At 47.5% G+C, this 15,452-nt stretch overlaps 1 protein-coding gene across 1 annotated transcript in view; it reads left to right on the forward strand.

Moving 5' to 3' along the window:
- Window positions 1–15,452, forward strand: part of CHRNG (cholinergic receptor nicotinic gamma subunit) — a 31,670-nt gene that overhangs the window by 9,485 nt on the left and 6,733 nt on the right. Inside the window, exons 3-9 of the mRNA XM_082224710.1 lie at window positions 2,286–2,330; window positions 2,659–2,768; window positions 5,300–5,455; window positions 6,731–6,828; window positions 10,792–10,995; window positions 13,642–13,756; window positions 15,230–15,373. Coding sequence (XP_082080836.1) covers window positions 2,286–2,330; window positions 2,659–2,768; window positions 5,300–5,455; window positions 6,731–6,828; window positions 10,792–10,995; window positions 13,642–13,756; window positions 15,230–15,373 — 872 coding nt within the window. The remainder of the gene's footprint in view (window positions 1–2,285; window positions 2,331–2,658; window positions 2,769–5,299; window positions 5,456–6,730; window positions 6,829–10,791; window positions 10,996–13,641; window positions 13,757–15,229; window positions 15,374–15,452) is intronic.

Genomic DNA, 15,452 nt, shown 5'->3' on the forward strand with positions numbered 1-15,452 from the left:
ATGCTTTGCGCATTAGTGTAGAGACACTGAAGTCCATTAATCATTCCCCCGTGTCTCTTATTTAAGGATTTTTTCCTCCCACCACTAGGTCCGTGTGCTGTTTGCTCCATTTGGTCTATGACATTTGGATGATCATCTTCATTAATTGATAGACTCCTACCTTCAGGAGCACTGTCTCCCTCCCCCACATTAGTCAGTTTAAAGCCCTCCTGATGAGGTTTCTGAGATTTTTGGCAAAAACATTTCTCCCAACCGTTGTGAGGTGCAGCCCATCACTTGCCAGAAGTCCATCTTCAAGAAACTGCAGTCCGTGATCTAAGAATCCAAACCGTTCCTGTTTACACCATTTGCGAAGCCAGCTGTTCACTTCCACTATTTTTCCCTCTCTCCCTGGGCCACGTCGTTCAACTGGGAGGACAGATGAGATGACAATTTGTGCATTTAGTTGCTTCAATTTCCTGCCGAGAGCCTCGTAGTCTCTTTTGATCTTCTGGAGGCTATTGCTTGCAGTGTCATTGGTTCCCACATGAACCAAGAGGAAGGGGTATTCGTCAGTGGGTTTTATGATTCCTTGCAGTCGTTCAGTTACATCTTGGATCTTAGCCCCGGGGAGACAGCACACTTCCCGAGACATCTTGTCAGGCCCACAGATCACTGCTTCTGTTCCCCTCAGTAGGGAATCCCCTATCACCACTACACGCCTCCTCTTGGGTTTGGTCGGGGTTCTTCCGTGAGCTGTCCGTTCCAAGGTCACCTGCACATTCCCTGAGGACTGACTTTGCTGCTCGTCTTCATATACCTGATCGACTGTAATGAGGGAGAGATCCTCAAATGGAGTCTGCTCTTCGTCTTCCATGCTAGGGGAGAGGACCTCAAAGCGATTGTGTATTTCTAAACAATCAGAGTGAACCCTGGGCCTCCTACTTCTATGAGTCACGTTTCTCCATATATCTGGCTCCTGTGTTGGTGAACAAGCCTCCTTCTCAGGGGAGTCCCCTGTCTCCTCCTTGGTGGGGACGGTGTGCTCTGTTGCTTCCAAGAAGAGCTCCAGCTCTCTAATTCTTTGGAGCGTAGCTACACGTTCCTCCAGTTGCTGGACTTTGTCTTTTAAAAGGGCAATCAACATGCAATTGCTGCAGGTAAAGCTGCCTGCAACCTTTGGCAAGATGGCAAACATTGCGCAGGAATCGCAGGTGACTGCAGCTGTTCCCTCCCCTTCCATCATGAGATCGTGTTGTTGGGGGTGGCTACAGAGGTCCTCCATCATAAAAAGCTTGAAGACAGGACAAATAACTTCCCCCACAAAAAAAACAACCTAGGTCTCCCCCAACAAACGTTTGAGATTAGCTCCCCTAAATCTAAAAGATGGGTATAATTGCCCACGCCGCTAGGCGCGCGCCGCTGCCCTACAAACTCTGATAAGTTCCTCCCACAGCTAATCCCCTGCCTCAACAGAAACCCTGCCCCCTCTGACCTTTACACAGGGAAAACAGCTAATCAGCCAGAAAGAAACACACACACACACACACACACACACACACACACACACACACAAGAAAACCCTTTTTGCTCCTTCTTCAACTGCTGCCCTACAAAATCATAATAACAGCAGCAGCAGCAGCAGCAGCAGCAGCAGCAGCAACAACAACAACACTCACCTTTTCTCTGCTCTTTCCAGGCACGGCCTACTCTTTAAAGTTCTGTGTATGAGCATCATTCCGCTCCCCTCCAGAGCTTTCTCTGTGGAAACCTGCTCTTTGAAGCTCAATTGGAGCAAATGGCAATTGACAGAAAACTGCTCCGATTTAGCATTAAAGAGCGGGTTTTCCTTGAGCAAAAAAACAAGTGTGCTCAGTCATGGAACTTTTAAGCATGGACCTGTGCCTGGAAAGAGCAGGGCAAAAGTTAAGTGTGGATAAGACCTTAGATCGGTGTTTCCCTAACTTGGGACTCCAGCTGTTTTTGGACTACAACGCCCATAATCCCTAGCTAGCAGGGCCAGCGGTCAGGGATGATGGGAACTGTAGTCCAAAAACAGCTGGAGACCCAAGTTTGGGAAACACTGCCTTAGACGGTTTTCAAAGGAGGATTCATGGAGGATAAGGCTCCAAGGCACGACCTAGATGACTTTAAAAGGGAGAGGGGGGCTTGTGCTCAGATCTTGCTTGTGGGTTTCACACAGGGATCTGGTTGCCCATGGGGAGAACAGGATCCTGCACTAGATGGACCTGATCCAGCCACAGGGTTCCTCTTACATTCTAATGCTGTCTTCTCTCTTTTTCCAGAATGAGAGGGATGAAGCTCTCACAACCAACGTTTGGGTAGAACTGGTAAGAGAAGCAGCCCAAGCTTCACCTGTTATCTTTTATGTGTTGCAAATTATGGACCCTTTCACTCCGCCTTTCCTACCCTGGAAGTCTTAAGAGCTAGTAACTTAATTTTTAGGGGGGTGGGAGACAAATCCAGGGACACTGATGATTTTCCTAACATCCTGGATTCTGGGTTTGGAAACTCAGGTTGTGCCTCTAGTTGAAATTTACACTGGATTCAAATTTACCAGGAAGGAAGTCAGCCCCACCATTTCAAGGCAGTAGCATGTTCCGTTGCAAAATATCCACCAGGCCGGACAGTGTGATTAACTGATTTCTTTGTTGGCAGAAATGGCACGATTACCGCCTGCAGTGGGATGCAGCTGATTATGACAACATCAAGTGTTTACGAATCCCCTCCACCATGGTGTGGCTGCCAGACATTGTCCTGGAGAACAAGTCAGTATCCTAAAGGGTTGTTCTCTTCCTCCTCTTCCTCCTCCTCCTCTTCCTCCTCCAGCTCATCTGCCAGCTGGCTGCAGGTGAACTTGGGATTCCCCTTCTGTAGATAGGAGATGTGACCTAGCATGTCTCCTTGTAGCCAGGTAGCTTACTTGATCTTCGTGGGGTCCTCCTGGGCTCCTTCCAGGAATTAGTTCCCAGAGAAATTGCTGAGTTTGGGGGGGAAGAGTAGCCTTCACCCAGAAGGAGGCATTGTCTTTCTCTAGTTCAAAGAATTGTAAAATTGAAAAGTTGGAAGCGACCACAGGCATCCTCTAGTCCAACCACTGGCAATGCATGAATCTTTTGCCGAACATGGGGCTTGAACCCACAAACCTGAGATTAACAGTTTCAGGCTCTACTGACTGAGTCCTCCCTCGTGAACTAATTAGCAGGAAGAACAATTAAAACAGAGCTTACATGAAGCATTTAATATTGCATTATATGAGCTAGCAATGTCCTTCCTCATAGAAGATCCTTTTACAGTGGTACCTCTGGTTACGTACGGTACTTAATTCGTTCTGGAGGTCCGTTCTTAACCTGTAACTGTTCTTAACCTGAAGAAACACTTTAGCTAATGGGGCCTCCTGGTGCCGCTGCACTGCCACTGCACAATTTCTGTTCTCATCCTGAAGCAAAGTTCTTAACCCAAGGTAATATTTCTGGGTTAGCGGAGTCTGTAACCTGAAGCGTATGTAACCCGAGGTACTACTGTAATAATATTGGTGGGGAACCTCCAGCCCTGGAGCATATTTTAGGTCCTGAAAACCTCTGGAATTGGCCCACAAGGGCTTTTGGGGCAAACTATGCCCACCTGTCTGTTACCAGGCAGATGCCATATGACATTGGGTGCCGAGAGCTGTCACATCTGATCTAAGTAAGCTGATCTTGGCACTATGCACCACAAAACGATGACTGGAGATAATCTTATCTCTGATCTTAGCGCTGTGGCACTTAGTGCTGACATCAGAGACAACCCCATTCATTTGACTATAGACTGCCAGAAGGGTCTGAACTTAGATGGTCTTAGAAAGCCAGGAAAAATAAAGGAATCACAAGGCCCCATAGCAGAGAGTAGAAGAAACCCTTTTCCAAGATAAGAAGAGCCCCCCCCCCCTATTTTCCCACTCTGTGGCAGCTCTTAGCTAGGAGGTGAGGCTGCTCTCCTCTGAGACCAGCGCTGGAATAGGGAAGGAAGAAACATGCTGAGTTGCCTCCCCACAGCAGCACTGGGGCCGAAGAGGAACATCTCCTATCTCAGCGCTGGTACGGAGAAGATGAAAACTCTGTTTTTCTTTAGCAATGCTAGAGTACAAGAGGAGCATCTCCTCCTATCTCAGCGCAGGTGCAGAGCAGAGGGGGGGAAGTGTTTCCTCGCTCCATAGCAGTGCTGGGGCAGGAGAAGAGAGTCTTCTATGTGTGCCTGCCTGCCTGCTTGAAGGTGCTTGTGTTGACCATGCCCACCTCTGCCAAGCATCCCTCTCAGGGGTGACCAACCTTCACTGCAGCCCTCGGGTCCCAAATGGCAGGAGAGTTCTGCTGCAAGAGGGAGGGGAAAGGGATCCTGGCTCTCCTGACCTCTTCCTGGAAGCAGTTGGAGGATAGATGGCGGCTAACAGATTGAGGTTGAATCCTGACAAGACAGAAGTACTGTTTCTGGGGGACAGGAGGCGGGCAGGTGTGGAGGATTCCCTGGTCCTGAATGGAGTAACTGTGCCCCTGAAGGACCAGGTGCGCAGCCTGGGAGTCATTTTGGACTCACAGCTGTCCATGGAGGCACAGGTCAATTCTGTGTCCAGGGCAGCTGTTTACCAGCTCCACCTGGTACGCAGGATGAGACCCTATCTGCCTGCGGACTGCCTTGCCAGAGTGGTGCATGCTCTGGTTATCTCCTGCTTGGACTACTGCAATGCGCTCTACGTGGGGCTACCTTTGAAGGTGACCTGGAAACTACAACTAATCCAGAACGCGGCAGCTAGACTGGCGACTGGGAGCGGCCGCCGAGACCATATAACACCGGTCTTGAAAGACCTACATTGGCTCCCAATACGTTTCCGAGCACAATTCAAAGTGTTGGTGCTGACCTTTAAAGCCCCAAACAGCCTTGGCCCAGTATACTTGAAGGAGCGTCTCCACCCCCATCGTTCAGTCCAGACACTGAGGTCCAGCTCCGAGGGCCTTCTGGTGATTCACTCCCTACGAGAAGTGGTTGCAGGAAACCAGGCAGAGGCCCTTCTCAGTGGTGGCGCCCGCCCTGCGGAACGCCCTCCCACCAGATGTCAAAGAGAACAACAACTACCAGACTTTTAGAAGACATCTGAAGGCAGCCCTGTTTAGGGGAGCTTTTAATGTTTTATGAATTATTACAGTATTTTAATATATATTTTTGGAAGGGGCCCAGAGTGGCTGGGGAAGCCCAGCCAGATGGGTGGGGTATAAATAATAAATTATTATTATTATATTATTATTCCTCCCCTTGTTCCCCTCAGCATCGACGGGGTGTTTGAGGTCGCGCTGTACGTCAATGTCCTGGTGTCCCCCGATGGCAGCATCTCCTGGCTCCCCCCGGCCATCTACCGCAGCGTCTGCCCCATTGTGGTCACTTTCTTCCCCTTCGACTGGCAAAACTGCTCCATGGTGTTCCAGTGAGTACTAGTTGGAGCCTCCTGCACCCGTGGCAGTTCCCTGCGTGATTTAGAGGGTGGAGGGGTGTCTCAGTGAGGGTGGAGAGGAAGGCAGTAGATGAAGGGGGACTTATCTTGCTCATTCATGTTCCTACCCCCACTCCCCCCAAAAAGCAAATGCTACTTGTGTTGGAAATTTTAATGCCTGAAGGGGACTAATATATATTCATTTCTAACTGTGGGCACATTTTCTTTCTGCATTTATATCATATTTTTAAAATTAATTTTTCATATGCTAACATATATTTGTGTTTACTTATTTAACGAAATGTATCTGCCGTTTGATTGTTAGCTCCCCACTTCTAAGCAGTTGTATAAATTCAAAGTATGCAGCCCTATACACTCGAATTACTTTAGAGGATACCTGTATACATTATAAAACATACACTGAAACAATATACATGATAATGAGAGGATAAACAGGTATTTTAAATAATCATTTTATCCGTTCGTACATTTACTTATATTAGCATGTAACCTGATATCTAAAGTTCTCTTTTTATATATCACACAACCGGTTCCCAACAGTCTAACATTTCTCTAAAATTTTCATATTTCTTTAACATGAATAATATCAATTTAACAATTGCCACCTGCTCCCATAAAGCACTAACTAATTCTTCCTTATTCAGTTTACGGCCATCCTTCTAAGTCCTCCTTGCTAGAACTGAAGATATCCAACACTTGAATGTGGATATTTTTCTGTATCCTTTGATCATTCCCATTGCTCAAAAGGCATAAAGAGGGATCATTGGTCTACCTCAGTCCAAATATTTCATTTACAGCCGAAATCACAATATGCTGATAACGTCTGGCCTTCCAACAACCCTGCCAGATGTGAACCATGGTTACCTAGGACTCGGATCCGATGAACCTTGGTTATCTGTATATTGTAGCGCAGTAAGGGATTCTGCTCTGGTCTAGAGGCCTCTGGAAGTGATTGGCTGAATTGCGCTGGTGTCACAGAAGGCCTGGCAGGCGTTCTCTGGCAGGAATCGTGGCTAAAGAAACCTTGACCAATGGCAATCCAACTTCTAGTTGAAAACACTCAGTGAAAGAGAGTCCCCCACTTTCCAAAGGAATCCATTCCACTGTTGAACAGCTCTTACCATCAGAAGGTTCCTCCTAGTGTTTAGTGGGACTCTCCTTTTTTGTAATTGGTTCAGCTCCTACCCTCTGAAGCAGCAGGAAAAAACCTTACTTGATTTGGCCTTACTGGGTGATTTTATGTTTAAGGTCACAGACCTACAATGCCCGTGAAATCAACCTGCTGTTGACCGTCGAAGATGAGCAGACAATAGAATGGATCTTTATTGACCCCGAAGCTTTCACAGGTAACCCCACCTGCATGCAAGCCGAGGGGGACAATGGGTGGGAGGAGGTAATGATGCTGTCCAAATCCTTATAAGAACATTGAAAACATAAGACTTGTCTTGTTGCATTGCGTTGACTAAATTCAGCCTCCAGTTTCCTGCAGCAGTGAGTCCCATGCCTTTGCGAAACCTGCAAACTCTCCAAGGAAAAGGGACACCCTTCCCCTGTCGTTTGTTCACATCATTTGGTATTTACAGTTAAATTGCCCCTTAACATGGAGGCTCCATTTAATAGTAACTGATACGATATATCCTCAGTGTCAAGTTATTTTTTAAGGCTTTCTAAGCAACCGTCCGTACCTGCAATGAATCCCACGAGTTGAATAAAGCGGAAGCACATCTTTTTTTTCTGGTCCTGATCCTACTGCCTGCCAGCTTTGCTGGCAAACTCCCCTGATTTCTAATGTTAGAAAATGTTCAAGGGATAAATCTCTCACTCTCTCTCTCTCTCTCCCTCCACCCGGCACCACACTTTAGGAAACGACAGGGCTGCCTGGAATCCTGAGGGCATTTGGAGGATTTGGAAAACAAAAGCATTTTTGGCACAGATACCACAAAGGCAAAGCATCATTTAGATCGGGGTCAGCAAACTTTTTTCAGCAGGGGGCCGGTCCACTGCCCCTCAGACCTTGTGGTGGTGGGCAGGGCTATATTTCAAAGATGGAAAAATGCACGAATTCCTATGCCCCACAAATAACCTAGAGATGCATTTTAAATAAAAGGACACATTCTACTCATGTAAAAACACACTGATTTCCGGACCGTCCGTGGGCCAGATTGAGAAAGCGATTGGGCCGCATCTGGCCCCCAGGCCTTAGTTTGCCTACCAATGATTTAGATGCTCCCTGGCCCTGGTGGAGGCAGGGCAGTCGAGTCTTTCTGAGTGGGCGAAACGATTTAGCAGGGAAACTGTTTAACTATAAACCATAGAATCATGGAAGTGTAGAGTCGGATGAGAACCCGACGGTCATCTAAGCTCTGTCCATGAGGTGTAAGTCAGGGCATTTGGTATAATCAATTTGACGTACCAAACATGAGAAACAGATGGAATAAAGAACTGGAGGTTCCTATCTCACCCAATCAGTGGGACAATGTTTTAACTTTGGTAGCTAATGTGTCGTTAGATTATGAATTATGTATTATACAACAAAAAGTAATATTTAGAATTCATTGGGCTCTACTACACTTGCACAGAAAGGGATGATCTACAACAACATGCTGCACATAATAAGGAAATGCTTCTTTGAAACATGCTTATGCAGTATCCGACACTTGCAAATTTCTGGAGGAAAGTATTAAGATGTATAAATACTACTTTGGGAGATATTTTAAAATTGTCATAGGATAATATTATCCTAAGCCACATACCAATCATATGAGGTTTGACTGCGGGTCAACATAAATTAGGGCTGCCCTATGTCCGGGTTTTCCTGGACGTGTCCAGGATTCATTTGCCAAAAATAGCGTCCAGGCGAAATTTCAAAATCACTAAAAATGTCTGGGGAAACCCAAATAATAATAATAAAAAAATTTATTTATACCCCGCCCTCCCCAGCCAAGACCGGGCTCAGGGTGGCTAACAACCGGTAATAAAAATGAATTGATTAAAATACAATTTAAAAAACAAGATTAAAATACAACATCAAAACATTAAGATGCAGCCTCTTCACAGGAGGAGAAAGGAAAAAGAAAGAGTGTCAACCCATGTCAGAAGAGGGCAAATTTCCTTAAAAGGTCAACAACTTTTGTGCCCAGGTTCCCACTTTTAGAAATATGGCAACCCTAACGTAAGTGGACTCTTCATGCCCTTATTTCTGCTAAAAGACTGGTATCGAGACATTGGAAAGATAATACCATGCCCCCCCCCTTTTCCCAGCTGGAATGGGTAACATTCCAGGGGCCACAATCCAGTGGTGCATGGGGCCACGGGCAAAAGGTGGGTTGAGCAATGCATGCAAATTTCCCCTTTCTAGAGTAGGGTAGTTTCTACACAAACTCACACATCCCTCTCCTTCCTCCATCCAGACTGGCAGGAGACATTATCAGAACTCAAGGGCACGTTCCAGCCAGGCACAGATCTTTGGGGTGGGTGTGAGGCAGGGCTGAGGAGGAGGTGTGGCTAAGGAAGGGGGTGGGGAGAGTCCTGAGGGCTTGGGGGGCTGCACTTGGGGTCCCTCTTCAGCTTTGCTAGGCCTTGCACCTGGGAATCACACCTGTCACCTGTTTGCATCCACCTCTTAATGGCTTCCAAGGTTTGCCTCACTTTGCTCTCTGGCCATGTGTCCCCTCCGCCCCCCCCCCCAGCCTGCTTCTGTAGGTTATTAATAAGAATCACTGCAGGAGAATGTTTGGCATTTGTCATCCCCCCCTCCTTTGTTCTGCTGGCTCCTCTTCTTCCCTCCCAGCCACTCCTAAAGCTAACAGTTACATTTCAGCCAATTGATCCAGGAACGCAGCCGTCGCCAGCAGCTGCCGCCGCCATTCTCCATCATGTTTTAATAGCATCTCGGAGGTGGAAAAGTTCCTCTTTGGAAGTGAGAGGCTTTCTTGTTTTTTCCTGATGGGGGACAAGCCAGTTATTTTGCACGGTTAAAAATCTACCTCTCCCGCAGACGGCGGGGGGAATAAACAAGAAAACACCAGCTTAATAACGTGTCACGCTTGGCTTCGTGTTGCAGCCCAGAGAGAGAAAAAGAGAGAGAGAGAGAAATGTGGGCTTTTATATGGCAGCAGAGCCACTGGAGGCCTTTGGGACCAAACACGTGGCAGAATCAGCTCTCTCTCCATCAGATTCCAGCTTCTGGCAGAAGTCCCTCTGGGCTGCCAGGCAGTAAGCTGGCAGCTCCTGGCATCCTGGCCCAGATGATCGGATGAGTCTTGCTATTGTGGATATATCATTCACACAGGGCTCTAAATCCTCACTCAGATCCAGGGCACTTTTCTCAGGGACTGTGTCTGTTCTCTCTCTCTCTCTCTCTCTCTCTCTCTCTCTCTCTCTCTCTCTCTCTCTCTCACACACACACACACACACACACACACACACACACACACCAGGTAGGAAAGGGATTTCTCTCTGCACCTTTATTGTTTGCACTCGTTTCCCCACCAGCTCCTTCGTCGCCAGCAGGTCCCTTCCCCCAGGGTCCATTCCTCGTCTCAACATGGCAGCCTGGCTTCAGATCGAGGTGGCTGCCAGGACCAGACTTGGGGACCCCCAAAACAGCGGCAGCTGGTGCCCACTGGGAATAGTGGGGCAGTTGGCAGGGAGGTCAACAGTAGGGGGCGCCAGAGCTAAGGACAGGCAGAGCAATTTAGACAGGTTTTGTCCCCTCCTCACCTTCCTCTCTCTTGATTTCTGCAAGGGCAACACTGAGACTGTGGAGAAGGGGGGAGCTGCTGGGCAAAGTGGGTGTGTCTGGGGCAAACTGAGATTGGAGGGCTTTAGTGAAACAGGCACTACTGCCCACAAATGTTTGGAAGATGGGGAGCTCTGGAGGCAATGAGCGATGCTTTCTTTTCAGGTGCATTATTAGTTGGGTGAAGGCAACATTTCTCATCAAAGAATTATTTGATAGGCTTTTGAGATCTCCTGTTGGAGACTATCTCCGCTGGAGAATATTCTGCAGAATAGCCACTCCAGTTTTGCAAAGCAAGAATTTTGGATGCTGCTGTGACCCAGAATTAATATCATTTACTGTTATTTCTGTATTGTTGAAGGAGGGCTTGAAACTTGGTGTGCATGTGTTTGTATTAAAAGGTTGGGGTGCGAGAATTCATGGTGATGCCAAAAATAGGGAATTGCAGAAAAGTGGGAGGGGGAGAGCTCTGAGCTGCTAGTCTCAGAAGCTCCATAGTTAATGTGACCAATATTTGTATGTAGGAAAGCTTTGCTTCTACCCACATGACGCTGCCTTCTCCCGACAGAGAACGGGGAATGGGCAATCAAGCACCGGCCAGCCAAGAAGGTTGTGAACGCTCAGCACTTCACGCCAGATGACATAGGGTACCAGCAGATCATCTTCTTCCTCATCATCCAGAGGAAGCCACTTTTCTACATCATCAACATCATCATCCCTTGCGTGCTCATTTCCTCGGTTGCTGTGCTGGTGTACTTCCTCCCAGCGAAAGGTCAGTACCAAAAGTATCACTGTGGGCTCAGCTATACAGCTTCAAATAAGTGTGTTGTAAAGTGCAATATACAAATGTCCCACCAGATGGCGACAGTGAGCGATGGCAAATTCAATGTATTTTTCAAAACTTTTTTAAAAAAATTAAAAAAGCATTTTCACAGCGTTTTTTAATATGTTTGTGGATTCCACCTGTGGTGCTTTGGATGGCCTGGGTTTAGGTCTGGTAGTCTGTGGCCCCCCCAGGTGTTGATGGATGATGGGAACTGTAGTCTGGAAAGCCCAGCTTCCCTCACCCTGGGCTAATGATTCAGCACTCTGGACAGCTCCCAGACTTTGCTTCACAGGGAGGCAAGGAACCAGGTTGGTCAAGAGGAAGTGAAAATTGGTGGGTCTTCCGATATGGCTGAACTCCAACTCCGATCAGTCCCAGCCAGCACAGTCAGTGGTCAAGGATGATGGGAATTGTAGTCCTGCAATAGCAGGAGACCATCCAGGACAGGGGGAATTAAGTGTGTGCCTGCTGGTTTTTGCAGCAGGCATGTGTTTAGCATGATACGGGCTACGATCGCCTCCAAATTTGCACTATCGAAAGCCCTCTCACGATTTCCAGGCCTATTTATTCATTTCATCAGATATCTAAGTTGCCCCTTCATCCAAACAGACTGCAGGCAGGTGTAAATTAGTAAACACGGGGTAACCTCTTTATGCTTGGGTCTTTGGCTCCTGGGGTGTCCATTTTCAGGGCCCCCCTTGCTTTCTGTCACTGCATTTTTCTCAAGCTTCTAGTAAGAACCACCTCCACCTGACGATAAAATATAAAACCCGCATAAAAAGCGAAGTGCAGAAATGGAACATAAAGCATGAAACAGATCGTAAAACAGTATCAAAATCCTAAAACCATCAGGAATTAAAAAACTGCAGGAATAAAATTTGGGAAGGCTTAGGAGAAAAGAAGCGTTTCAAAAACTGGTATAACAACAGCAAAGTGATGAGATAAGAAAAGCCTCCTGGATCAGGCCATCTAGTCCAAAGTCCTCCTTTCTCAACCCCATGTATAATTTTATAAACTTCTATCATGTCTCCAGGGACGCAGGTGGTGCTGTGGGTTAAACCACAGAGCCTAGGACTTGCCGATCAGAAGGTCGGCGGTTCGAATCCCCGTGACGGGGGGAGCTCCTGTTTCTCGGTCCCTGCTCCTGCCAACCTAGCACTTCAAAAGCATGTGCAAGTAGATAAATAGGTACCACTCTGGCGGGAAGGTAAACGGCGTTTCCATGCACTACTCTGGTTCGCCAGAAGCCGCTTAGTCATGCTGGTCACGTGACCCGGAAGCTGTACGCCAGCTCCCTCGGCCAGTAAAGCGAGATGAGCGCAGTAACCCCAGAGTCGGACATGACTGGACCTAATGGTCAGGGGTCCCTTTACCTTTACCATGTCTCCTCTAACTCAAAGGCCCCATTCCTGCAACCTTTCCTCTTAGGAGAGTCACTCCCTGAATCTACAGGACCCTGAATTCCTCAGCACGATGAGAGAGGAGGGAAAACTTTTCTCCATCGAAACAATGTGCAACAGCACACAGTGGCAGGTTGAGAATCCCTCCCTCTAACCTGATAGATCAACTCCCTGCCTGCCTCACCACCTCTGTTTAGCAGAAAAGAGCTGAGAAAGCACAGAGCAAAACTGGGTCCCATCTCAGCAGGAACAAGGCCAAGAGGCAACTGGTAGTTTGATAGATAAAGCCCCTCATCCCCTAGCCTGCGATTAGGCAGTGGAAACACCTGCAGATGGGACTCACAGAGCATCCTGGTAGGACAGAGTTGTTTTTAGGGTTCAGAAGACACAGGGTGGAAGGTGCTTTGCATTTTTAGGGCTCTGCCTCTCCCATCCCTCATCCTGGTGCCGTTTACTGGATGTGAGGGCTCGGGCAGGGCAGAAGCAAGATTGGGAGCAGTGCTGGCACCCAAGTGAGAGGGGCCTGATCCAGCAGCAGCCCTGCTCTTCCTAACGTCTCCAGGACCAAGCCTGGAATTGAGTTGGGGAGGTTCATAAGGAGCTCCTGGCTCATCAAGGTCAGCTTGGCGGGAGTCAATCATGATGTGTCCCAGAGGCTGAGGTCTCTTTCCCCGCTAGTCTGGGGTTTTGACTGCTGAGAACCAATCAGCGAAGCATCCCTTTCTTTTAACCCTGTGGCAGTAGAGAAAAAGTGGGGTTGGAAGGGCCATGGTCCTAAAGTTTAGAGAGTTTAGAGAGTCCCTGGTATCGTTTCAGATACAGTTAAGAACTTAATTCGTTCTGGAGGTCCATTCTTAACCTGAAACTGTTCTTAACCGGAGGTACCACTTTAGCTAATGGGGCCTCCCGCTGCCGCCGCGCGATTTCTGTTCTCATCCTGAAGCAAAGTTCTTAACCCGAGGTACTATTTCTGGGTTAGCGGAGTCTGTAACCTGAAGCGTCTGTAACCTGAGGAACCACTGTATTCCCTGCCAGTCAACTGCTGAGAGGAGGAGAATAAGTGATACTTCTGCATCCCAGGCCTCTATTTTCAGAGCAACTAGGCATTCCTTGGGTGGACCTTGGGACGGGGCGTGAGAGCATGATGAAGCAAGACAGAAGCCTTATTGCGCCTCTCTCTCTCTCTCTCCAGCTGGGGGTCAGAAGTGCACGGTTTCGATCAACGTCCTCCTGGCCCAAACCGTCTTCCTCTTCCTGATTGCAAAAAAGGTCCCCGAAACCTCGCAGGCAGTGCCGCTCATTGAAAAGTAAGCAAACAATGTTTAGGGAAGCTTTTAATGTTTGATGCATTACTGTATTTTAGTATTTTGTTGGAAGCCGCCCAGAGTGGCTGGGGAAGCCCAGCCAGATGGGCGGGGTATAAATAAATTATTATTATTATTATTATTATTATTATTATTATTATTATTATTATTAGGTAGGTGGCAGTGATGGCCTCCAGCTTGGGTGGTTTTAAAGGAGAATTAGACAATTAAATGGTTTCCAAAAAGCCACTCCTTTCATTTTAGCAAAGATTCCCCTGCATTGGGGCATCGGCATGTTTCTGATGTTATTACACCAGTTCATCACTGAAGTGGCAACTCTTTGCGAAAGGGAGTTGCGGAATTTATCTTCCCAACACTGTTGCGCGACAGATAATGGATAAATCCATTTTGCCGGTGGGGAATGAGGGAGAGGTAGCGGCTTGTCCAAGGCCCCCTGAGAAGCCTGCGAGAGTGGCAGGACGTGAGCTCTAGATGTTGGATTTGATCTCTGGCTGTTGGCATGGCTTTATTTTATTATGGCGGAAGCTCTTGTGGGCTAGCAGCCACTTCATCAGATGTTATCCTGATAGATGCATGACTAAGGCTGCCAAGAAAGGGGGGGGGGCTTTACAGAGCTGCTTGCTAAACCACTGGCTGAAGCCCCTCCCTCCTCCATTAAACCTCACTGCAGCCACGTTTGATGGGGAGGGGACTTTGCAGAGTGCTCTGTGAAGTGCTTCTCCCCCTCCATTCAGCAACTCAGAAGTACACATGGTTGGTGGTTAGGATAGAAGGGAAATTTGGTTCTGTTTGCATTTTTAGGTGAGCCTTCCTGATTGCCCCCCCCCCCCAAGACACAGCTGTCCTTCAGAATTCACAACTCTCTGACTTTTGTGGTGCATTTCTCTATAGACAAAAACTGGGTATACCAGGGGAAAGGTGCCTACAAATGCATATATTAACAAATGCAGAACAGTGGAACCTCAGTTTTCGAACGTCTCCATTGACGAATGTTTCAGAACCAAAACGCCATAAACCCAGAAATAAATGCTTCCATTTTCAAATGCGCCTCAGAAGTTGAACTTCCAAGGCAGCCTCCGTTTTCAGTTTCCTTGTTGTATTGAGGCTTTTGTATTCAGTTTCCAGTTTGCGAACATTTCGGAAGTCGAACAGTCTTCCGGAACAGATTATGTTCGAAAACCGAGGTTCCACTGTATATCCGGGTTTTGGGGTTGTTGTTTTTTTGCAAAACTGTGCCTACAAATGCATATTATTAGGGAATGCATCATATATGGGAAAACGTAAAATTGCAAAAACATGGACAAATTTGCATACTGATATGTGTGCATTAAAGGGGAGGCATTTTCCAGTTACTTAGAAGAACAAATTCTCAGACTGATGAAGAATATGAAATGGTTGATTTTGCCACTGATTAGGTTAGGTGACCAGTGTGCCATTTTCCTTTTTCTCCCAAAGGTACTTAACTTTCCTCTTGGTGGTTACTATTGCCATTGTCGTGAACGCTGTCATTGTGCTCAACGTTTCCCTGAGGACCCCCAACACTCACTCCATGTCCGCACGGGTCCGGGAGGTAGGTCCAGCGGATGCTGCCCAGAAGCTGTGGGCTGGCCCCCTGCTCACGTTAGACCTCCTTGCACTGCTGAGCCCCAAGACTTGGCCTTTGCCTTACCTAGGAAAC

The sequence above is a fragment of the Podarcis vaucheri genome, assembly GCF_965113315.1.
Source record: "Podarcis vaucheri genome assembly, chromosome: 5".
NCBI classification, from domain to species: Eukaryota; Metazoa; Chordata; class Lepidosauria; order Squamata; family Lacertidae; genus Podarcis; species Podarcis vaucheri.